Source organism: Pseudophryne corroboree, chromosome 2, assembly GCF_028390025.1.
Source record: "Pseudophryne corroboree isolate aPseCor3 chromosome 2, aPseCor3.hap2, whole genome shotgun sequence".
Lineage (NCBI taxonomy): Eukaryota > Metazoa > Chordata > Amphibia > Anura > Myobatrachidae > Pseudophryne > Pseudophryne corroboree.
In genome coordinates, this window is record NC_086445.1 from 577452106 (window position 1) to 577476742 (window position 24637).

General features: G+C 48.5%; 1 protein-coding gene across 3 annotated transcripts in view; it reads left to right on the forward strand.

The window, feature by feature from the left end:
- Positions 1-24637, forward strand: part of TEKT2 (tektin 2) — a 72921-nt gene that overhangs the window by 41548 nt on the left and 6736 nt on the right. For all 3 annotated transcript variants that reach the window (XM_063954473.1, XM_063954472.1, XM_063954475.1), the window contains 4 exons: positions 252-366; positions 7328-7435; positions 21871-22014; positions 22332-22411. In XM_063954473.1, coding sequence (XP_063810543.1) covers positions 252-366; positions 7328-7435; positions 21871-22014; positions 22332-22411 — 447 coding nt within the window. The remainder of the gene's footprint in view (positions 1-251; positions 367-7327; positions 7436-21870; positions 22015-22331; positions 22412-24637) is intronic.

A 24637-nucleotide genomic window follows, 5' to 3' on the forward strand; every position in this document is an offset into this window, starting at 1 on the left:
GCGCAGCAAAAGGTTTCTTCTTAATAATTATAACCTGCCCTAACATTTACAGTTAGTATCTGGCATGGGGGAAGTTTGCTTGTACATTAACCCGACATTTTACTGTTGATGTTCTATTAGAAGTAGCTGAGAGGTAGGTACTTAGAAGACATGGGAGATACGGTACATATGCAGGCTATCTGTGCATTAGTGCTGCTATTGTTGTTGTAGGAAATATCTCCGTGCTGTAATGGTACACTCTCTCTTCTCAGGACGAGCACTCCCCAGGAATGGGAACAGTTCAGCCATTACAACAAGGAAAGAGCAGAAGCTGAGATCAGAGCCTCCACACAGCTGAGAGAAGCCATTGCTATCACTATAGCACAGGTGCACAAATTACCATTTTATTGTGAATTGTTGCTATTTACTACAGTACAGGTACTTTGCATCTGGCCAATGGACAAATGAGCATTATTATCTTGCAATGTAATTAGCTCAAACGAGCATGCATTTGGCGATGAAGGTGGTGGTTTGTTTTGGTACGAGGGCAGCACAGCTGCAGGAAACCCACAATTCTCAGTTGAGAAATTTTTTTTGTGTGACCCCGGGACTGTAGGAAGACACATCTGTCAGATAAAATATATCATCGATGGCGGAAGCACAGGTGGTGAAGCCGTAATGCCAATTACCTCCACCTCTGAGGAAGCCCACTCTTTAAAGAGCAGAGCAAAGCATCTTCTGAGCTAGCGCATGCTCAAAATGTTCCCCCTGCTTTTTTCAGTATGTGACTCCCAGTATGAGGGCTTACTAACAGGAATGGTTTAATAGAGGAGAGGATTGTGTGCATTCTCCATGCGGGCACCTCCTCTCTCGCTGATATATGCGCTGAGCAGAATCTGGCAGTATGCTGGAGTCTACCGAGGTACATGTATAGACTGCAGGTGCAGGGTGTGTGTTGTAGGGCCACCGGGGCCCAGGGGCATTGCACACCCTGCACCAATTATAGGTATGCCAATCAGCCAATGCCCACTAATAATCACTTGAAATGCTCCCGCTATAGTGACCTTGCACATTCCTGATATGTTACACCGATATTTGGATTTGCAAGCCGCATTTGCCACAGTGCAGTTATAGGTCTGTAGCATATTTGCCTACTTTTGAAAAATAATTCAGGGAGATTGTTAAAGTAACACCTATCAGTGCTGACGTGTACTGCTACATCTGAGAGCCGTGTCATAAACATGACTTGCATACAAATGGATATGAGCCCCAAAGTTAGTAAGAGCTACTTGTTGAAGAAAAGACAATGATATTTTGCAGGATTTGTTTGTGTATTGTGTTTTACAAGAGCTTCCATATACTGTAAGTGGCCACGAGAAACCTTTTATAAAATGTATGTAGCCATAGGGATCATTGGGGCAGATGTATTAAACTTGAGAAGGCATAAGGAAGTGATAAACCAGTGATATGTGCAAGGTGATAAACGCACCAGCAAATCAGCTCCAATATGTAAATTAACAGTTAGGAGCTGATTGGCTGGTGCGTTTATCACCTTGCACATATCACTGGTTTATCACTTCCTTATGCCTTCTCCAGGTTAATACATCTGCCCCATTGTGCCTTATAACCAATGCAGGGAATGGTACTGATGAGCCCATTTGAATGTATGTATCTCTGATTTTTCTTTTTCCCCCCAAGAATGTAATAGCTGCATAATGGAGATAAGGTGCAATCAGGGAGATTGCTAGTCTATTCAGGGAGTTAAGGGCCCTACACATTGAGCGTTCCGCCGCCGAGCTGCCCGTCACCCGGCTCCATAGAAGTGCAGGCAAATATGGAAGAAGATTGTCCATATTGGCCTGCATGCACAGGCGACGGGGCACCAGCGATGAACGAGCGCGGGGCCGCGCATCGTTCATCACTGGTGCCTCCACACTCAAAGATATGAACGGTATCTCGTTCATTAATGAACGAGATCTCCGTTCATATCTTTGAGTATTATCGCCCAGTGTGTAGGGCCTATTAGGGAGATTACTACTATTTCAGGGAGTCTCCTGCAGAATGAGGGAGGGTAGGCAACTATGGTCTGTAGTCCTGATAAGACCCTTGAAAATGACACCACTATAAACTCCTAGTTACTGTGCTGGCTGTGCCCTTCTAATGATGAAACATAATCTGATGCATGGAGAGTAAAACTGGACACCAAAATAAAAAGTGTATTTTCCCAGCTAGTTAGAACAAAGCCATTTGTTCTAACGATCTCATCACTAACAATTTTACCCTATAGCTCCGCCTCTTTCTTACAGCATGCATAATTCAAACAAGGCAAAACCAGTAATTAGTAATAGAGTAATATTTAATACATGCAAGTAAATTTAGAAAATACATATATTATAGCATCAATGGTGGTTTTCCTCCCAACTCTCCACCAGGCCCAAAGTAAAGAGAAACATGATTTAAGTTTCTTAAAGGAAAACAAAGTATTTAAAATATACAGCTATAATTTTACATACATACAGTATAAAGCTAAAATAATACCCTGTAAAAAATAGGAATTTGATACCTTCCGGTAATTCTTTTTCTCCTAGTCCGTAGTGGATACTAGGGTCTTGTACTTTGGTACCATGGGGTATAGATCGGGTCCACTTGCCTAAAGGATAAAATAAAAAAGGGGCAGACTAGATGGGCCAAGTGGTTCTTATCTGCCGTCATATTCTATGTTTCTGTGTTTCACTTGAGCCTGGCACTTTAAAACTTTTAGTGTGTGTATGTGTGTGCTGGCTTCTCCCCTCTATGCCCCTCCTACCAGATTCAGTCTAGGAAAACTGTGCCAGAGGAGACGGACATACCATTAGAGAAGAACAATACAACTGCAGTGAGGCAACAATCCAACACACAACCATGAACGTAATGAGGGCGCTAACCAGAACAGAGAGTAGCAACACCAACCTAACCCGGATAGCACGGCTATCCCAACAACATAATGAGACCGCAATTCTGGTCCAACCAAATACTTACACAGATAAGCAGGAATGAAGCACTGAGGCGGGCACCCAGTATCCACTATGGACTAGGAGAAAAGGAATTACCGGTAGGTATCAAATTCCTATTTTCTCTTACGTCCTAGTGGATACTGGGGTCTTGTACTTTAGCACCATGGGGAAGTCCCAAAGCTCCCAAAAGGGTGGGGGAGTGCTGAGACCCCTGTAAAACCGCCTGACCAAACTGAAGGTCACCCTTGGCCAAGGTATCGAACCGATAGAACTTAACAAACGTGTTCAAACCAGACCAAGTCTGCTTCTTGTTCCCCCTTGTCTGTTTATGTACGCCACCGCCGTGGCATTGTCCGATTGAACCTGGATCGCCTGACCCTTCAGGAGAGGGGAGGCTTGTAGAAGAGCATTGTAAACTGCCCTGAGTTCCAGGATGTTTATCAGTAAAGCCGATTCCTGAACTGACCATAACTGGGCCCCTTGGGTCACCGCTCCCCAACCCCGGAGGCTGGCATCTGTTGTCAGTAGAATCCACGAGTGGATATCGAAACTTCTGCCCTCTACCAGGTGAGGAATTTGAAGCCACCATAAGAGAGAAATACGGGCTTTAGGAGATAGGGTCACTTCCAGATGCATATGCAGGTGAGAACCCGACCATTTGTCCAGCAGATCCAGCTAAGACGGTCGGGCAGGAAACCTGCCATATTGGATTGCCTCGTAAGCAGCCACCATCTTGGCCAGTAATTTTATGCAAAGATGTATAGACACCCTGCGAGGACTGAGTACCGAGCAGACCATAGCCTGGATAGTCAAGGCCTTGTCCATCGGGAGAAACACCTTTTGATATACCGTATCAAGTATCATTCCCAGGAACTGAAGACGTTGGGTCGGTTCCAGGTGAGATTTCTGAAAATGTAGGATCCACCCACGATCCGTGAGTAGGCGAGTAGTCAGATCGATGCTGTGCAGTAGACGCTCCCTGGACACAGCCTTTATTAGGAGATCGCCCAAATAGGGGACTATGTTCACACCCATCATGCGCAGCTGCAGCATTACCTCTGCCATGACCTTGGTGAAGACCCTCGGAGCTGTGGATAATCCAAAGGGTAAGGCCTGAAACTGGAAATGGTCATCCAAGATGGTGAACCTGAGGTAAGCCTGATGAGGGGGCCACATGGGAATGTGTAGGTAAGCATCCTTGACATCCAGAGACACCAGGAAATCCCCCTCCTCCAGAGCGGATACCACCGCCCTCAGAGACTCCATCTTGAATTTGAACACCCGCAGATATGGGTTGAGAGACTTCAGATTCAAGATGGGGCGCACAGAACCGTCTGGCTTGGGAACGACAAAAAGACTGGAGTGAAAACCCCTGTTGCGTAACGGAGGATGTACAGGAACTACCACCCCTGTCTGCAAAAGTTTTTGACTAGACCCTTGTAAGGTAACTTTTGCTGTGGGTAAAGCTGGTAAGCCTGACTTGAAAAACCTGAAAGGAGGGAGTGTTTGAAATTCCAGCCGGTATCCGTGGGAAACGAGGTCCCTCACCCAAGGATCCTGGCAGGACTCCACCCACACGTTGGCGAAGTGTTGAAGGTGAGCACCTACCTGAAAGTCGCCTTGCTGCTGGGGCCAACCGTCACGCAGAAGGCTTAGTGGCAGGGGATCCGGTGGTCTGGTCCAGGGAGACAGCAGGTGCAGGTTTACGGGACTTACCACAGGATCCTCTGGAAGTGGTGGAAACCCCTCGGCCCCTGCCTCTGAACCTTGCCACATTAAAGGACTGCAAGGATGGTCCAGTGTAAAAACGTCTAGTCGGTGGCACAGCCGACGGCAGATAGGTAGACTTACCCGCCGTTGCTTGGGAGATCACCTTATTCAATTTGTCTCCAAACAAGGCATCACCTGTAAAGGGAAGTTTTTCTACACCCTTTTTGGAATCGGCGTCCGCCGCCCATTGACGTAACCACAGAGCTCTGCGTGCTGAGACAGCCATAGCAGTAGTGCGGCCATTTATCTTACACAACTCCTTAATAGCCTCGCTCATAAAATTTGCAGCATCCTGTATATGTTGCTACAGAGTAATGACCTCATTCCGGGGTAGAGAGGGCTCTCTCCTCCCCTTCCGTCCCTCATACAGGAGGAGCAGCACCAGCGGCAGTAGAGGAAGCCAGCAAGGGTTAGCGCTGTGTGGGGCACTGTATCGGGCACTGTATCGGACACTGCGGGGGGGGGGGGGGGCATTTTAAGTGGCACTGCGGGGGGAATTGTTTCTGGCACTGCTGGGGGCATTGTTTGTGTATCTGGCACTGCTGGGGGCATTATTTGTGTATCTGGCACTGCTGGGGGCATTATTTGTGTATCTGGCACTGCTGGGAGGCATTATTTGTGTATCTGGCACTGCTGGGAGGCATTATTTGTGTATCTGGCACTGCTGAGGGGCATTATTTGTGTATCTGGCACCATACGGGGGGGGGGGGGGGGCATTACTTGTAGTTGTGAGGCCACACACACTGTTGTGAGGCCAGACCCACGTGCATTGGGGGGAGGGGGTAGCTCCTTCAGAGGTTTTATTTTCCGAAAGTAGCTCACACCCCAATTAAGGTTGGAGACCACTAAACCATCAATAACATTATCAGACCATTATCAGATGTGGGGGGTGGCGGGTATTCTGCCGATACACTTGAGATTACATTGCATACCGATCCGATAATCACTCTGTCAAATCGGAGCGTTTAGTGGTTCAGCAGAAGCTATCTGCTTGTGTGTACCCACCATTTCTGCTTATTTTTGAAGTGTGATCACTACCATGTGCAATGTGAAAATAACACTATAAAATATTATGCGGGACACTGCGGGGGGGGCATTTTATCTGGCGCTGCTGGTAGGGGGGCATTTTAAGTGGCACTGCGGGGGGAATTGTATCTGGCACTGCTGGGGGCATTGTTTGTGTATCTGGCACTGCTGGGGGCATTATTTGTGTATCTGGCACTGCTGGGGGCATCATTTGTGTATCTGGCACTGCTGGGAGGCATTATTTGTGTATCTGGCACTGATGAGGGGCATTATTTGTGTATCTGGCACCATACAGGGGGGGGGGGGGGGGGGGCATTACTTGTAGTTGTGAGGCCAGACCCACGTGCGTTGGGGGGAGGGGGTAGCTCCTTCAGAGGTTTTATTTTCCGAAAGTAGCTCACACCCCAATTAAGGTTGGAGACCACTAAACCATCAATAACATTATCAGACCATTATCAGATGTGGGGGGTGGCGGGTATTCTGCCGATACACTTGAGATTACATTGCATACCGATCCAATAATCGCTCTGTCAAATCGGAGCGTTTAGTGGTTCAGCAGAAGCTATCTGCTTGTGTGTACCCACCATTTCTGCTTATTTTTGAAGTGTGATCACTACCATGTGCAATGTGAAAATAACACTATAAAATATTATGGGGTATATTCAATTGAAGTCGGATCCATATCATATATATAGCCGCTGCTCTGCCCCATCTGCCCGCGGCTCTCCCCTGTCTCTGCCCCCCCCCCATCTCCCTGCCTCTCCCCGTCAGCAGCGGCCAAGGAGAGGTAACTGCAGCGGCGGCAGAGGATCTGTCAGCGGTGGCCGGGAGCCTGGCCGGGGGGCGCCCATCAGAGGTAGTGCTCTGCAGCCCGCCAAACCACTTCCCCGTCTCTTGTCTCCACATCCCTCCGCTCCCTGTCCCCGCATCACAGCCGCCGCTCACGGCAGCGTCCACCCGGCTCCAGCAAGCGAGGTCTCGCTTGCTGGAGCCGGGTGGACGCTGTTGGGAGCGGTGGCTGTGACATCCTCCAGCACTGCTCTCCCCCCGTCTGGCTACCCGCGGCTCCCCCCTGTCTCCCCGCGACTCTCCCCCCTCTCCTCCATTAAGGTCCCTCATCTCAGTCCGACATTTTTTTATGTCAGACTGAGATGGTCAGAAACGGGGGCCAAATCCTGTCGAATTTGTCCCCGTTTCTCTCAAAAGTACGTGAATCGGCAGTTATACCGCCGATTCACGTACTATTCGACAAGTCGAATTCCCCGACTTGTCGAATAAAATTAGCTGGGATTGAATAGGTCGAATCACGATTCGACCTTAAAAAGTCTAAAACTGCCATCTTTTCGACAGACGGCAGCTTTCCGACCCTAATTGAATATACCCCTATGTACATTGTACAGCATATATATTGTATACTGGATGTATGAAAAATATAGAAGAGATAAGAATAAAAGCAAAATAATTTGTTATTGCTTGTATTCTATAATAGGAAGGGAAAGGGAGAGTGTATGTCATTATAGGAGACTTATTTGACGAGTTCTTCTTTTCCTCACTAACAGACTAATAATGAGCTGGAAGCTCAGAGACTAGCTGTAGAGTTTGTCTTCAGGAAGAGGATGCATGAGTTTGAGAAAGCTCACAATGAACTCAAGTGGCAAGAGAAAAATGTAAGTCTGGCCTATGCAATTTTTATTTCATAATTTGATTACATAAGCAGCATATCAGCCACAAGTCTTGTAAAACACCCCTCTGTGCTGAGCAGCAGATGTATGAAATGCAGCACAGCTCTGATAATACCCACTGTGCTGAGCAGCAGACATATGAAATGCAGCACAGCTCTGATAATACCCACTGTGCTGAGCAGCAGACATATGAAATGCAGCACAGCTCTGATAATACCCACTGTGCTGAGCAGCAGACATATGAAATGCAGCACAGCTCTGATAATACCCACTGTGCTGAGCAGCAGACATATGAAATGCAGCACAGCTCTGATAATACCCACTGTGCTTAGCAACAGATGTATGAAATGCAGCACAGCTCTGATAATACCCACTGTGCTGAGCAGCAGACGTATGAAATGCAGCACAGCTCTGATAATACCCACTGTGCTGAGCAGCAGACGTATGAAATGCAGCACAGCTCTGATAATACCCACTGTGCTGAGCAGCAGACGTATGAAATGCAGCACAGCTTTGATAATACCCACTGTGCTGAGCAGCAGACGTATGAAATGCAGCACAGCTCTCTGATACCTTCTGTGCTGAGCAGCAGACGTATGAAATGCAGCACAGCTCTGATAATACCTTCTGTGCTGAGCAGCAGATGTATGAAATGCAGCACAGCTCTGATAATACCCACTGTGCTGAGCAGCAGACGTATGAAATGCAGCACAGCTCCCTGATAGGACCTTTTACTGGCTGTCATGATACCGATAGCGGGATCCCGGTCAGCAGAATGCCAGCAGTGGGGTGAGCACTAGAAAGCCCCTGTGCTCGCCACAGGATTTATCTCCCTCTATGGTTGTCGTGAACACCCACAGAGGAAGAAAAGCCTGTGGTGCTGGTATTCTGGCATCGGGATTTCACCACCTGTTGGGATTCCGGTGTCTGCATTGTGACTGCTAGGATCCCGACATGTGGTCTTATGATCGCCTCCCCTCTGATAGTACCCCACTGTGTAGAATGTGCTCGGTAAATGATAACTAAATGTGATTGGTTGCTATGGGTAACACCTTCACTTTTCCATTTCATCTCATTCCCACAGATGTTGAGCTTTGCATTAATGAACACAATTACAAACACAAGTAACAACTCATGTCATGGCTAACCAATGTGACATGGGGCTTTTATCAGTATTCTTACTTGCCTTCAGGAGGTCACTAAGCTTCCAAAACGCATTTAGTTGTGGTAAACACTGTAAATCCTATATTATAAAAGGCTATCGCTGCTCCTCACCTCTGCAAGTGTTTTGTGCGCCGGCAGTCACTAGATGGCGCCCGACGGAGCAATCAAGTTGTTGCTCTGTTCGGCTGCACACAGCCGCCAGAGCTGACATTACTATTATTTAGTTCTGTCATTTTGACGGGCTGGTAACTAGTGAAGCAATAAAGCTGGGCACACACTCTACGATGTGTGTACCCAGTGGCATTGGTGGTGACAGGACCTGTGGGGAGTTGGCATCAGCAAGTGCATACACACCGATGCCGGCAGCGATGGGGGCGGCCATGCATGGACCTTGCTAACGATACATTCCGTCAGCCCTGCACGTAGGGCCGATGGAGGATGTTGCTGATGATGCGCATCGTCAGTGACATAACAGGTACACACTAGATGATGTGCCCGATATGTCGAGTGATCCGTAGATCAGACACCATATCGTCTAGTATGTAGAGTGTGTGCCCAGCTTAAGTATGCAGAAAAATGCAAGTAACAGTGACACTGGTCATGTGGGTTTCTCTGACGTCCTAAGTGGATGCTGGGAACTCCGTAAGGACCATGGGGAATAGCGGCTCCGCAGGAGACTGGGCACATCTAAAGAAAGCTTTAGGACTATCTGGTGTGCACTGGCTCCTCCCCCTATGACCCTCCTCCAAGCCTCAGTTAGATCTCTGTGCCCGAACGAGAAGGGTGCACACTAGGGGCTCTCCTGAGCTTCTTAGTGAAAGTTTTAGTTTAGGTTTTTTATTTTCAGTGAGACCTGCTGGCAACAGGCTCACTGCATCGAGGGACTAAGGGGAGAAGAAGCGAACTCACCTGCGTGCAGAGTGGATTGGGCTTCTTAGGCTACTGGACATTAGCTCCAGAGGGACGATCACAGGTTCAGCCTGGATGGGTCACCGGAGCCGCGCCGCCGGCCCCCTTACAGAGCCAGAAGAGCGAAGAGGTCCGGAAAAATCGGCGGCAGAAGACTTTCCTGTCTTCAGATAAAGGTAGGCGCACAGCACCGCAGCTGTGCGCCATTGCTCTCAGCACACTTCACACTCCGGTCACTGAGGGTGCAGGGCGCTGGGGGGGCAGCGCCCTGAGACGCAATAAATCGATAGAAAACCTTTTATGGCTAAAATAAATGCATCACATATAACTCCTGGGCTATATGGATGCATTTAACCCCTGCCAAAACATACAAGAAAACGGATGATAAGGACGCCGAGAAAGGGGCGGAGCCTATCTCCTCAGCACACTGGCGCCATTTTCCCTCACAGCTCAGTTGGAGGGAAGCTCCCTGGCTCTCCCCTGCAGTCACTACACTACAGAAAGGGGTTAAAAAAGAGAGGGGGGCACAAATTAGGCGCAGTATAAACAATACAGCAGCTATAAAGGGAAAAACACTTATATAAGGTTATCCCTGTATATATATAGCGCTCTGGTGTGTGCTGGCAAACTCTCCCTCTGTCTCCCCAAAGGGCTAGTGGGGTCCTGTCCTCTATCAGAGCATTCCCTGTGTGTGTGCTGTGTGTCGGTACGTTTGTGTCGACATGTATGAGGAGAAAAATGATGAGGAGACGGAGTAGAGTGTCTGTAATAGTGTTGTCACCCCCTGGGGGGTCGACACCTGAGTGGATGTACTGTTGAAATTGCGTGACAGTGTCAGCTTTGTATAAAAGACAGTGGTTGACATGAGACAGCCGGCTACTCAGCTTGTGCATGTCCAGACGTCTCATACAGGGGCTCTAAAGCGCCCGTTACCTCAGATACAGACGCCGACACGGATACTGACTCCTGTGTCGACGGTGAAGAGACAACCGTGATTTCCAATAGGGCCACACATTGCATGATTGAGGCAATGGAAAAAGTTTACACTCTTCTGATAATATAAATACCACCAAAAAAAAAGGGGTATTATGTTTGGTGAGGAAAAACTTCCTGTAGTTTTCCTGAATCTGAGAAATAAAATGAGGTGTGTGATGATGCGTGGGTTTCCCCCCGATAACAATTGATAATTTCTAAAAAGTTATTGGCAGTATACCTTTTCCCGCCAGAGGTTAGGGTGCGTTGGGAAACACCCCCTAAGGGGGATAAGGCGCTCACACGCTTGTAAGAACAAGGGCTCTACCCTCTCTGGAGATGGCCGCCCTTAGGGATCCTGCTGATAGAAAGCAGGAGGGTATCCTAAAATGTATTTACACACATACTGGTGTTATACTGCGACCAGCAATCGCCTCAGCCTGGATGTGCAGTGCTGGGTTGGCGTGGTCGGATTCCCTGACTGGAAATTTGATATCCTAGATAAGGACAGTATATTATTGCCTATAGAGCAATTAAAAGATGCATTTCTATATATGCATGATGCACAGCGGAATATTTGCCGACTGGCATCAAGTATAAGTGCGTTGTCCAATTATACCAGTAAAGTGGTCAGGTGATGCGGATTCCAAACGGCATTTGGAAGTATTGCCTTAAAAAAGGTAGCCTCTCAAAATAAGACGCCGTATTATCAGGCGCAGTCCTGGTTGGCAAGCGGACAAAAGGGTTCCTCTTTTCTGCTCGTGACAGAGGGAGAGGAAAATGGCTGCAGAGATCAGCCAGTTCCCAGGAACAGAAACCCTTTTCCGCCTCTGCCAAGCTCTCAGTATGACGCTAGGGCTTTACAAGTTCAGGCACGGTGGGGGCCCGTTCTCAATGAATTTCAGTGCGCAGTGGGCTCACTCGCAAGTAGACCCCTGGATCCTTCAGGTAATATTTCAGGGGTACAAATTGGAATTCGAGACGTATTCCCCTCGCCGTTTCCAAAAGTCTGTTTTACCGACGTCTCCCGCTGACAGGGAGGCAGTTTTGGAAGCCATTCACAAGCTGTATTCCCAGCAGGTGATAATTAAGGTACCCCTCCTGCAACAGGGAACGGGGTATTATTCCACACTATTGTGGTACCGAAGCCAGACGGCTCGGTGAGACCGATTTTAAAATCTAAAATCTAAAATCTTTGAACACTTACATACAGAGGTTCAAATTCAAAATTGAGTCACTCAGAGCAGTGATTGCAAACCTGGAAGAAGGGGACTACATGATGTCTCGGGACATCAAGGATGCTTACCTTCATGTCAAAATTTACCCTTCTCACCAAGGGTATCTCAGGTTATGGTACAGAACTGTCACTATCAGTTCAGACGCTGCCGTAGGGATGGTCCACGGCACCCCGGGTCTTTACTGAAGTAATGACCGTAATGATGATATTCCTTCGAAGGAAGGGAATTTTAGTTATCCTTTACTTGGACGATTCCCTGATAAGGGTGAGATCCAGGGAACAGTTGGAGATCGGTGTAGCACTACCTCAGGTAGTGTTGCGGCAGCACGATTGGATTCTCAATATTCCAAAATCGCAGCTGGTTCCGACGACTTGTCTTCTGTTCCTAGGGATGATCCTGGACACAGTCCAGAAAGAAGGTATTTCTCCCGGAGGAGAAAGCCAGGGAGTTATCCGAGCTAGTCAGGAACCTCCTAAAACCGAACCAAGTCTCAGTGCATCAATGCACAAGGGTTCTGGGTAAAAATGGTGGCTTCCTACGAAGCAATCCCATTCGGCAGATTCCACGCAAGACTTTCCAGTGGAACCTACTGGACAAATGGTCCGGGTCGCATCTTCAGATGCTTCAGCGGATAACCCTGTCACCAGGGACAAGGGTATCCCTCCTGTGGTGGTTGCAGAGTGCTCATCTTCTAGAGGGCCGCAGATTCGGCATGCGGGACTGGGTCCTGGTGGCCACGGATGCCAGCCTGCGAGGCTGGGGAGCAGTCACACAGGGAAGGAATATCCAGGGCTTATGGTCAAGCCTGGAGACATCACTTCACATAAATGTCCTGAAGCTAAGGGCCATTTACAATGCTCTAAGCTTAGCAAGACCTCTGCTTCAAGGTCAGCCGGTGTTGATCCAGTCGGACAACATTACGGCAGTCACCCACGTAAACAGACAGGGTGCCACAAGAAGCAGGAGGGCAATGGCAGAAGCTGCAAGGATTCTTCGCGGGGCGAAAAACCATGTGATAGCACTGTCAGCAGTTTTCATTCCGAGAGTGGACAACTGGGAAGCAGTTTTCCTCAGCACGACCTCCACCCGGGAGAGTAAGGACTTCACCCAGAAGTCTTCCACATGATTATAAACCGTTGGGAAAAACTCGACAGGTATTGCGCCACGTCAAGGGACCCTCAGGCAATAGCTGTAGATGCTCTGGTAACACCGTGGGTGTACCAATCAGTGTATGGGTTCCCTCCTCTGCCTCTCATACCCAAGGTACTGAGATTGATAAGATGGAGAGGAGTAAGCACTATATTAGTGGCTCCGGATTGGCCAAGAAGGAATTGGTAACCGGAACTTCAAGAGATGCTCACGGAGGATCCGTAGCCTCTACCTCTAAGAAGGGACCTGCTCCAGCAAGGACCTTGTCTGTTCCAAGACTTACCGCGGCTGCGTTGACGGCATGGCGGTTGAACGCCGGATCCTGAAGGAAAAAGGCATTCCGGATGAAGTCATCCCTATCCTGATCAAAGCCAGGAAGGATGTAACCGCAAAACATTATCACCGCATTTGGCGAAAATATGTTGCGTGGTGCGAGGCCAGTAAGGCTCGACGGAGGAAATTCAACTGGATCGATTCCTACATTTCCTGCAAACAGGAGTATCTATGGGCCTGAAATTGGGGTCCATTAAGGTTCAAATTTCGGCTCTGTCAATTTTCTTCCAAAAAAGAACTAGCTTCAGTCCCTGAAGTTCAGACATTTGTTAAAGGGGTACTGCATATACAGCCTCCTTTTGTGCCTTTAGTGGCACTTTTGGGATCTCCAGGTGGTTTTTGGGTTCCAAAAGTCACATTGGTTTGACACACTTAAATCTGTGGAGTTAAAATATCTCACAGAAAAAGTGGTCATGCTATTGGCTCTGGCCTGGGCCAGGCGCGTGTCAGAATTGGTGGCTTTATCCTGTAAAAGCCCTTATCTGATTTTCCATTCGGACAGGGCGGAATTGAGGACTCGTCCTCAGTTTCTCCCTAAGGTGGTTTCAGCGTCTCACCTGAACCAAACCTATTGTGGTGCCTGCGGCTACTAGGGACTTGGAGGACTCCAAGTTGCTAGACGTTGTCAGGACCCGGAAAATATATGTTTCCAGGACGGCTGGAGTCAGGAAATCTGACTCGCTGTTTATCCTCTATGCACCCAACTAGCTGGGTGCTCCTGCTTCTAAGCAGACTATTGCTCGTTGGATTTGTAGTACAATTCAGCTTGCACATTCTGTGGCAGGCCTGCCACAGCCAAAAATCTGTAGATGCCCACTCCACAAGGAAGGTGGGCTCATCTTGGGCAGCTGCCCGAGGGATCTCGGCTTTACAACTTTGCCGAGCAGTTACTTGGTCAGGAGCAAATACGTTTGTAAAATTCTACAAATTTGATACCCTGGCTGAGGAGGACCGGGAGTTCTCTCATTGGGGGCTGCAGAGTCATCCGCACTCTCCCGCCCGTTTGGGAGCTTTGGTATAATCCCCATGGTCCTTACGGAGTTCCCAGCATCCACTAGGACGTCAGAGAAAATAAGAATTTACTTACCGATAATTCTATTTCTCGTAGTCCGTAGTGGATGCTGGGCGCCCATCCCAAGTGCGGATTGTCTGCAATACTGGTACATAATTATTGTTACCAAAAAATTCGGGTTATTGTTGTAGTGAGCCATCTTTTCGAGAGGCTTCTCTATTATCATGCTGTTAACTGGGTTCAGATCACAAGTTGTACAGTGTGATTGGTGTGGCTGGTATGAGTCTTACCCGGGATTCAAAATCCTTCCTTATTGTGTACGCTCGTCCGGGCACAGTATCCTAACTGAGGCTTGGAGGGGGGTCATAGGGGGAGGAGCCAGTGCACACCAGGTGATCCTAAAGCTTTCTTTAGATGTGCCCTGTCTCCTGCGGAGCCGCTATTCCCCATGGTCCTTACGGAGTTCCCAGCATCCACTACGGACTACGAGAAATAGAATTATCGGTAAGTAAATTCTTATTTTTTAGGACCTGTTCACATATTTAGCAAAATGCACCAAATTAATGCTTGTAGTTTTGGTGCCTTAATCAATGCTAAATATTTTATTCCTCGTTTTCTGTATTTGAGCACACCATTACGTACTGCTCTGGCGTAGAAAGGATGCTGTCTTGTTCTTCTCTATGTACCGTTAAACCTCTCTATAGCTTCATGGGTAGAACCAGCTGATTTAGTTTGCCTACACATCTTGTTTAGTGCAAAAATCTCTCAAGCCATCTCTGCCTTCTGACATCATTCACCAAGATTTTGATAATTATGATTTTTTTTTGATCAAGTTATAATTTGGTATTTGGCTCATCAAGCCATTTACCTAATATTACTGCCAATATGGCAGTGTATGTGGCCAGCAGGGGCGGATTGGCCCACCAGGACACCATGACAGACTCCAATGGGCCGGTCCCACACTCCCCTTCAACCAGGCCATTTCAAACTCAGGCTGTGCTGGCTCACACTGCTTCCAGTAATTGCGGTTCATTGGAACGCAATCTGTAAGTTAGGCTAGAAATGACTTCCGGGTGCCGCTAGCCGTGAAAAGTGGTGAAGCTGTTCTACCAACAGAGGACCTGGAGAAAGTTATCCAGCCCAGCAGCATCCTCTCCCTGGCCCCGGCCAAAGGTCTCTTCAATGAGCCCGGCCCGGGAGTAGCAGCATAGCGATGGTCGGTGCCGGGTTCACTATACCCACAGAGAGGTTATTGGTGTAAGGGTTAGGGCATCCCCGGTCACAGTGTATGGTTTAGGGACTGGACTGGGCAGAAGCAGGATGTTCTCAGGATGACAGCTGATCAGCCTGCACTCACAGCCAGCCCTGGGACAATGGGGGTCATTCCGACCCATTCGCACGCAGCGGTTTCTCGCTGCGGTGCGTATGGATGCGGAATGCGCATGCGCGGTGGCCGCATTGTTGCGTGCACGACGTTGCCCGGTGACAGGGGTCGCCAGGTTACGAAGCGTCCGGCGAACAAAGCGGTCGCAGAGCGGACCGCTATGAAGATTGACAGGAAGAAGGCGGTCCTGGGCGTCTCCACAGCATCGGCGGACGTTTTCGGGGAGTGGATTGAAAAACGCAGGCGTGTCCAGACCAACGGAGGGCGGGTGTCTGACGTCAGAAGCAGCTTCAGCATCGCAGGGATCATTGCACAGGGTAATTAGGTCCAGGGCTACTCTGAAACTGCTTGAAATTTGTTTAGCTTAGCAGGGCTGCACAAGCAATCGCAGCCCTGCTAAGCTAAAATACACTCCCCCATAGGCGTGGACTAGTTGATCGCAGCAGCAGCTAAAAGTTGCTGGCTGCGATCAACTCGGAATGACCATTAATCTCTTATGCAAAGTCCTTCAGCCCTACAGCTGCCCAATGTCTGTCCATGATGATAAGACTATTTATGTAATGCGGTGGCTACGTATGTAATGCAGTGGCTATGTATGTAATGTTGTGGCTACAGTACGTATGTAATGTAGCGCTATTTATACAGTATAACGAGGTGCTATTTGTATATTGCGGTGCTATACGTGTAGTGCAGTGCTATATGTGTAAAGTGATGCTATACGTGTAGTGAGGTGCTATACATGTAATGTGGTGCTATTCATGCTATTTGTGTAGTGCGGTGCTATACATGTAGTGCGGTGCTATACATGTAATGCAGTGCTATACGTGTAATGTGGTGCTTTTCCTGCAATAATGTGGTGGCCATGTATGTAATGTGGTGGCTATGTATGTAATCAGGGGTGGATTGGCCACTGGGACAGATTCTGATGCACTGGTCCCCTGTGTCTGTGTTTCACTACTTGTGTTTGTACCCTTCCTGTACTGTGCTGTATGTAGTGTGTGCTCCTCCTCCCTGTACTGTGCTGTATGTAGTGTGTGCTCCCTCCCTGTACTGTGCTGTATGTAGTGTGTGCTCCTCCTCCCTGTACTGTGCTGTATGTAGTGTGTGCTCCCTCCCTGTACTGTGCTGTATGTAGTGTGTGCTCCCTCCCTGTACTGTGCTGTATGTAGAGTGTGCTCCCTCCCTGTGCTGTATGTAGTATGTGCTCCCTCCCTGTACTGTGCTGTATGTAGTGTGTGCTCCCTCCCTGTACTGTGCTGTATGTAGTGTGTGCTCCCTCCCTGTACTGTGCTGTATGAAGTGTGTGCTCCCCCTCCCTGTACTGTGCTGTATGTAGTGTGTGCTCCCTCCCTGTACTGTGCTGTATGTAGTGTGTGCTCCCTCCCTGTACTGTGCTGTATGTAGTGTGTGCTCCCCCTCCCTGTACTGTGCTGTATGTAGTGTGTGTGCTCCCTCCCTGTACTGTGCTGTATGTAATGTGTGCTCCCTCCCTGTACTTTGCTGTATGTAATGTGTGCTCCCTCCCTGTACTGTGCTGTATGTAGTGTGTGCTCCCTCCCTGTACTGTGCTGTATGTAGTGTGTGCTCCCTCCCTGTACTGTGCTGTATGAAGTGTGTGCTCCCCCTCCCTGTACTGTGCTGTATGTAGTGTGTGCTCTCTCCCTGTACTGTGCTGTATGTAGTGTGTGCTCCCTCCCTGTACTGTGCTGTATGTAATGTGTGCTCCCTCCCTGTACTGTGCTGTATGAAGTGTGTGCTCCCCCTCCCTGTACTGTGCTGTATGTAGTGTGTGCTCCCTCCCTGTACTGTGCTGTATGTAGTGTGTGCTCCCTCCCTGTACTGTGCTGTATGTAATGTGTGCTCCCTCCCTGTACTGTGCTGTATGTAATGTGTGCTCCCTCCCTGTACTTTGCTGTATGTAGTGTGTGCTCCCCCTCCCTGTACTGTGCTGTATGTAGTGTGTGCTCCCTCCCTGTACTGTGCTGTATGTAATGTGTGCTCCCTCCCTGTACTGTGCTGTATGTAGTGTGTGCTCCCTCCCTGTGCTGTATGTAGTATGTGCTCCCTCTCTGTACTGTGCTGTATGTAGTGTGTGCTCCCTCCCTGTACTGTGCTGTATGTAGTGTGTGCTCCCTCCCTGTACTGTGCTGTATGAAGTGTGTGCTCCCCCTCCCTGTACTGTGCTGTATGTAATGTGTGCTCCCTCCCTGTACTGTGCTGTATGTAGTGTGTGCTCCCTCCCTGTACTGTGCTGTATGTAATGTGTGCTCCATTCCTGTACTGTACTGTATGTAGTGTGTGCTCCCTCCCTGTACTGTGCTGTATGTAATGTGTGCTCCCTTCCTGTACTGTGCTGTATGTAGTGTGTGCTCCCTCCCTGTACTGTGCTGTATGTAATGTGTGCTCCCTCCCTGTACTTTGCTGTATGTAGTGTGTGCTCCCTCCCTGTACTGTGCTGTATGTAGTGTGTGCTCCCTCCCTGTACTGTGCTGCATGTAGTGTGTGCTCCCTCCCTGTACTGTGCTGCATGTAGTGTGTGCTCCCTCCCTGTACCGTGCTGTATGTAATGTGTGCTCCCTCCCTGTACTGTGCTGTATGTAATGTGTGCTCCCTCCCTGTACTGTGCTGTATGTAATGTGTGCTCCCTCCCTGTACTTTGCTGTATGTAATGTGTGCTCCCTCCCTGTACCGTGCTGTATGTAGTGTGTGCTCCCTCCCTGTACCGTGCTGCATGTAGTGTGTGCTCCCTCCCTGTACCGTGCTGTATGTAATGTGTGCTCCCTCCCTGTACCGTGCTGTATGTAATGTGTGCTCCCTCCCTGTACTGTGCTGTATGTAGTGTGTGCTCCCTCCCTGTGCTGTATGTAGTATGTGCTCCCTCCCTGTACTGTGCTGTATGAAGTGTGTGCTCCCCCTCCCTGTACTGTGCTGTATGTAGTGTGTGCTCCCTCCCTGTACTGTGCTGTATGTAGTGTGTGCTCCCTCCCTGTACTGTGCTGTATGTAATGTGTGCTCCCTCCCTGTACTGTGCTGTATGAAGTGTGTGCTTACCCTCCCTGTACTGTGCTGTATGTAGTGTGTGCTCCCTCCCTGTACTGTGCTGTATGTAGTGTGTGCTCCCTCCCTGTACTGTGCTGTATGTAGTGTGTGCTCCCTCCCTGTACTGTGCTGTATGTAGTGTGTGCTCCCCCTCCCTGTACTGTATGTAGTGTGTGCTCCCTCCCTGTACTGTGCTGTATGTAATGTGTGCTCCCTCCCTGTACTGTGCTGTATGTAATGTGTGCTCCCTCCCTGTACTTTGCTGTATGTAGTGTGTGCTCCCCCTCCCTGTACTGTGCTGTATGTAGTGTGTGCTCCCCCTCCCTGTACTGTGCTGTATGTAGTGTGTGCTCCCTCCCTGTACTGTGCTGTATGTAGTGTGTGCTCCCCCTCCCTGTGCTGTGCTGTATGTAGTGTGTGCTCCCTCCCTGTACTGTGCTGTATGTAGTGTGTGCTCCCTCCCTGTGCTGTATGTAGTATGTGCTCCCTCTTTGTACTGTGCTGTATGTAGTGTGTGCTCCCTCCCTGTACTGTGCTGTATGTAGTATGTGCTCCCTCTCTGTACTGTGCTGTATGTAGTGTGTGCTCCCTCCCTGTACTGTGCTGTATGTAGTGTGTGCTCCCTCCCTGTACTGTGCTGTATGAAGTGTGTGCTCCCCCTCCCTGTACTGTGCTGTATATAATGTGTGCTCCCTCCCTGTACTGTGCTGTATGTAGTGTGTGCTCCCTCCCTGTACTGTGCTGTATGTAATGTGTGCTCCATTCCTGTACTGTACTGTACTGTATGTAGTGTGTGCTCCCTCCCTGTACTGTGCTGTATGTAATGTGTGCTCCCTTCCTGTACTGTGCTGTATGTAGTGTGTGCTCCCTCCCTGTACTGTGCTGTATGTAATGTGTGCTCCCTCCCTGTACTTTGCTGTATGTAGTGTGTGCTCCCTCCCTGTACTGTGCTGCATGTAGTGTGTGCTCCCTCCCTGTACCGTGCTGTATGTAATGTGTGCTCCCTCCCTGTACTGTGCTGTATGTAATGTGTGCTCCCTCCCTGTACTGTGCTGTATGTAATGTGTGCTCCCTCTCTGTACTTTGCTGTATGTAATGTGTGCTCCCTCCCTGTACTGTGCTGTATGTAGTGTGTGCTCCCTCCCTGTACTGTGCTGCATGTAGTGTGTGCTCCCTCCCTGTACCGTGCTGTATGTAGTGTGTGCTCCCTCCCTGTACCGTGCTGTATGTAATGTGTGCTCCCTCCCTGTACTGTGCTGTATGTAGTGTGTGCTCCCTCCCTGTGCTGTATGTAGTATGTGCTCCCTCCCTGTACTGTGCTGTATGAAGTGTGTGCTCCCCCTCCCTGTACTGTGCTGTATGTAATGTGTGCTCCCTCCCTGTACTGTGCTGTATGTAGTGTGTGCTCCCTCCCTGTACTGTGCTGTATGTAGTGTGTGCTCCCTCCCTGTACTGTGCTGTATGTAGTGTGTGCTCCCTCCCTGTACTGTGCTGTATGTAGTGTGTGCTCCCTCCCTGTACTGTGCTGTATGTAGTGTGTGCTCCCTCCCTGTACTTTGCTGTATGTAGTGTGTGCTCCCTCCCTGTACTGTGCTGTATGTAGTGTGTGCTCCCTCCCTGTACTTTGCTGTATGTAGTGTGTGCTCCCTCCCTGTACTGTGCTGTATGTAGTGTGTGCTCCCTCCCTGTACTGTGCTGTATGTAGTGTGTGCTCCCTCCCTGTACTGTGCTGTATGTAGTGTGTGCTCCCTCCCTGTACTGTGCTGTATGTAGTGTGTGCTCCCTCCCTGTACTGTGCTGTATGTAGTGTGTGCTCCCTCCCTGTACTGTGCTGTATGTAGTGTGTGCTCCCTCCCTGTACTGTGCTGTATGTAGTGTGTGCTCCCTCCCTGTACTGTGCTGTATGTAGTGTGTGCTGTATGTAGTGTGTGCTCCCTCCCTGTACTGTGCTGTATGTAGTGTGTGCTCCCCCTCCCTGTACTGTGCTGTATGTAATGTGTGCTCCCTCCCTGTACTGTGCTGTATGTAGTGTGTGCTCCCCCTCCTTGTACTTTGAAACATATAAGGTTAAAAAAAGGGGTTTGTAGAATGAAAAATCAGTAACATCAGAAGTAGATTTAAGGCATGACTGCAGTGTCAGTAGACACTGAAAGTGGGCATATCAGTCCTTGTATATTCAGACGTAGGGAAGGGCATTGTAGCAGCATATGCATAAAGTCGTAAAGCAAAGGAGGCCCCAACTGTGTCTATCTCAGAATCAGGACCTCGGAGGAGTGACCCCGCCCTCTTAACAGACCCCTCCCCCTCAACAGACTCCATTAGGGCTGCTTCCATAAATTTCCTGGGCTGGTGTTCGATCCCAGTCCGCCCCTGGTGGCCAGTATGGAATACATATGATTTACTGGCAGACGGGATACCAGCTGTCACTATACTGACCGTAGCATCCCGTCTGTTGGAATCCCAGCAGCGAGTCTGCTCGCCGCGCTTCTGGCCTGGTGGATCCTTCGCTCACTACAGGTTACAATTCCAGTTGGTTGGTTGTGTGAACCCACCAACCGAGTGTGAATAGCCCGCGTTTGTCGGGATTCCAACCGGCAGCATTTTACTGGCTGGCGGGATTCTGGCGTTGGTCTACTGAATTCCGGGATCCAGACAGCCGTTATACTAACTGCATAACACACGCATGGCTTGGTGTGTTGACCGCAAGAAATGGATGTAGCCTGTCCTGCAAAGCATATACAGGTTGAGTATCCCTTATCCAAAATGCTTGGGACCAGAGGTATTTTGGATATCGGATTTTTCAGTATTTTGGAATAATTAGATACCATAATGAGATATCATGGTGATGGGACCTAAATATAAGCACAGAATCCATTAATGTTTCATATACACCTTATACACACAGCCTGAAGGTCATTTTATCCAATATTTTTTATAACTTTGAGCATTAAACATAGTGTGTCTACATTCACACAATTCGTTTATGTTTCATATACACCTTATATACACATCCTGAAGGTCATTTAATACAATATTATTAATAACTTTGTGTATTAAACAAAGTTTGGGTACATTGAGCCATCAAAAAACAAAGATTTCACTATCTCACTCTCACTCAAAAAAGTCCGTATTTCGGAATATTCCGTATTTTGGAATATTTGGATATGGGATACTCAACCTGTATATTAAATGAAGAATGCTATATTAATTTTCATTACAGACTAAAGAGGAGATAGAGGAACTAGAGGGAGACATAAGACGCTTGGAGGAAGATCTGAGAAATAAGAGTGGAGATCTAAAACTGGCTCACACACGCCTTGAGACCCGTACATACAGACCAAATGTTGATCTTTGTAGGGACCAGGTAAGGTTATACCACTAATTACAATAAGCAGTTGAACCGCTACTATCATATTGCAGAGATGCTGTCATTTACAGCAATACTACCGAACCCTTATTTCTTAGCTGATTACTATGCCATTTCTCTGGGATGCCGACTGGTAGTGTACCATTAATCTGGAACCCCCAAATAACTGGTTCCCATGAATTGTAAACCTGACAATTCGAGGGCCTCAAAAGAAAAAAGATTGTGGGGCCCCAGCTGGTGTTCCGACATACCTGACCTATAGTATAGCTGATATACAAGCACTGAGCCTGAATGTTATCTTCTTTTATCCCTAGGTGCAGTATGGATTGACGGATGAGGTGCATCAGCTAGAAGGCACTATCGCTGCTCTCAAGCAGAAGTTGGCACAGTCACAGTAAGCTTGTATTGTTAGATGACTAAGGACCTTATTCATCGCATCTTGCTTATTTTTGTCCCAGTGCGCTCACGCAGGGCCCGTTCTGCGCCTGTGCGGGCAATGCGATCTCATCACAGTGATGCGAACGCCTCTGCCTGATTGACAAGCAGAGGTGTTCACGGGGCATTCGGTGGCGGTGTTGTGGGGGCGAGTCGGCGGTAACTGGGACGAGTCCAGACCGTTTTCTGGGTGGCCACATGCGGCAGCTGCATTGGGTAAGATGACGGCAGTCTGAATATCTTCACTGCCAGGCTGCACAGACAGGGGGCTACCCTTATTTTGCTGGGTCTGCGATACGGTCACAATTGTATTGCGATTGCATCTTTGGCGGCTATTAGCATACTGGTTGGCCTTGTCCTGTGCTAGCAGTTCCAGTTCTGCTAAATTGGCAAAACTGCAACTGAAGCTGAATAATGAAAAATATCTGCAGTCAGGTTCTCACAGCATGTACACAGTCACTTCTCATACTTTTTAGTAGTCGTTTCAGGAGATCTCAGTAGGTTTACATCTTCTCTAGACAAAGCGCTCTTTGATTTGTCTGACAATTTTTTAGAATTTACATGATTTGATGAATACTTACAGTATTTGTATTTTGTTTTTAAACATGTAGCATCAGTACATTGGGCATGATTCATAGCTGTACACTAATGCATTCACAGCTGCGATCCCATGTTCAGATACTGGACTTTATTCAGTAAGGATTGCAAATTCTGCTTGCATGGTGGGGGCCCCCATAGCAAGGCAAGGTCGCCCAGCATACTGTCCTCCGCCCACCCACTGTGATCATACAGAAATTGTGGGGCGATCGCAATCTCAGCATGATTGCAGAAATGATGGAAGCCTCCAGCCGGCGCAGGGAGGCCCAGAGCCATTTATAAGATCAGAGCGGCTGCATGTGCCGACATGCCCCCTGTTCGTGCCATCATGCACCCGTTTTCCCCATCGCCACCCCCCTTCCCGCAGTGCAAATGTAATTACTGCGGGTCACCTGCAGTAAATGCGGGTGCATGCGCAGGTCGGGACCTCCGTATGCGCCCATGGGGCGAATGTAATTATTGCGGTTGGATCGCAAATTGCGATCCCACCTACTGTGCGCCAATATGCAAAATGTCTTAGCCAGAAGGGCTTGGATTGCCTACCAGCAGCTCTGCACCTGTGTACAGAGATACAGTGCAATCGCAGATTTGACCATAATCAGCCTTCTGAGTAAGACTGGTTATGCAGAATGGCCGCATGTACTGAGACGCCAGAGCCATCTTTAATGCGAAAACTTCTGAAACATGTTTTTGCTGCTACCTCCCATTATTCTGTCAGTCACTTTACAAATGAATTCTCACTACAAGCGTCTACAGTAATGGACTTTGATATGTGCACAGCGTGACGAAGATGAATGTGCAGTTGGCCAATTAATTGATCAACTGCAAAAACATCGGCATAGCGTACAACTATGAATCAGGCCTATTGTTTGGCGCTGTGCTAAAGCCCCACATAGCACAGCCACTGTGGCTTTAGGATTTCATTACTGCACAAGGTGACAGGAAAGGTGATGGGTAGGAGACCACAGAACCATTAATATCCTGGCGCTAGTTTGATGAATAAAAATCTTACACCTTTTTTTCTGAAAAGCTCATCCATATAAAGCTGGGTAAACACAAGGCTGATCCGCCGACCTATCTGACGATTGGTAAGACTACACACACTCACGAACAGTCGACCCGATGTATTGTGCCTGACGTTACAACTGGGTGGGCTTTTACATGTGCCTGCTTAGTTGTAATGTCAGTCACCGGCAGTTCCCGTAGCAAGTGTACGGACAATCAGCTGATCGCTTGTACACACATCACGATACGCCAGAAGTATATCTGCAGAAATATCGGCCGTGCTGCACAGTCGACACAATATGTATGTGAACGGCATCATTCACATATTGCTGGCCTGCCGACGCGCCCACTATATATTGGCCGCTCAATTAAACAGCCAATATATCGGCATATGGCAGCATGTATTTTAGGATTTAGTTGTCCTTAGACCCCATATTAATTCCCATCTAAGGGGGTGATTCCGAGTTGTTCGCTCGCTAGCTGCTTTTAGCAGCATTGCACATGCTAAGCCGCCGCCTGCTGGGAGTGTATCTTAGCATAGCAGAATTGCGAACGAAAGCTTCGCTAATTTTCTCGTAACGAT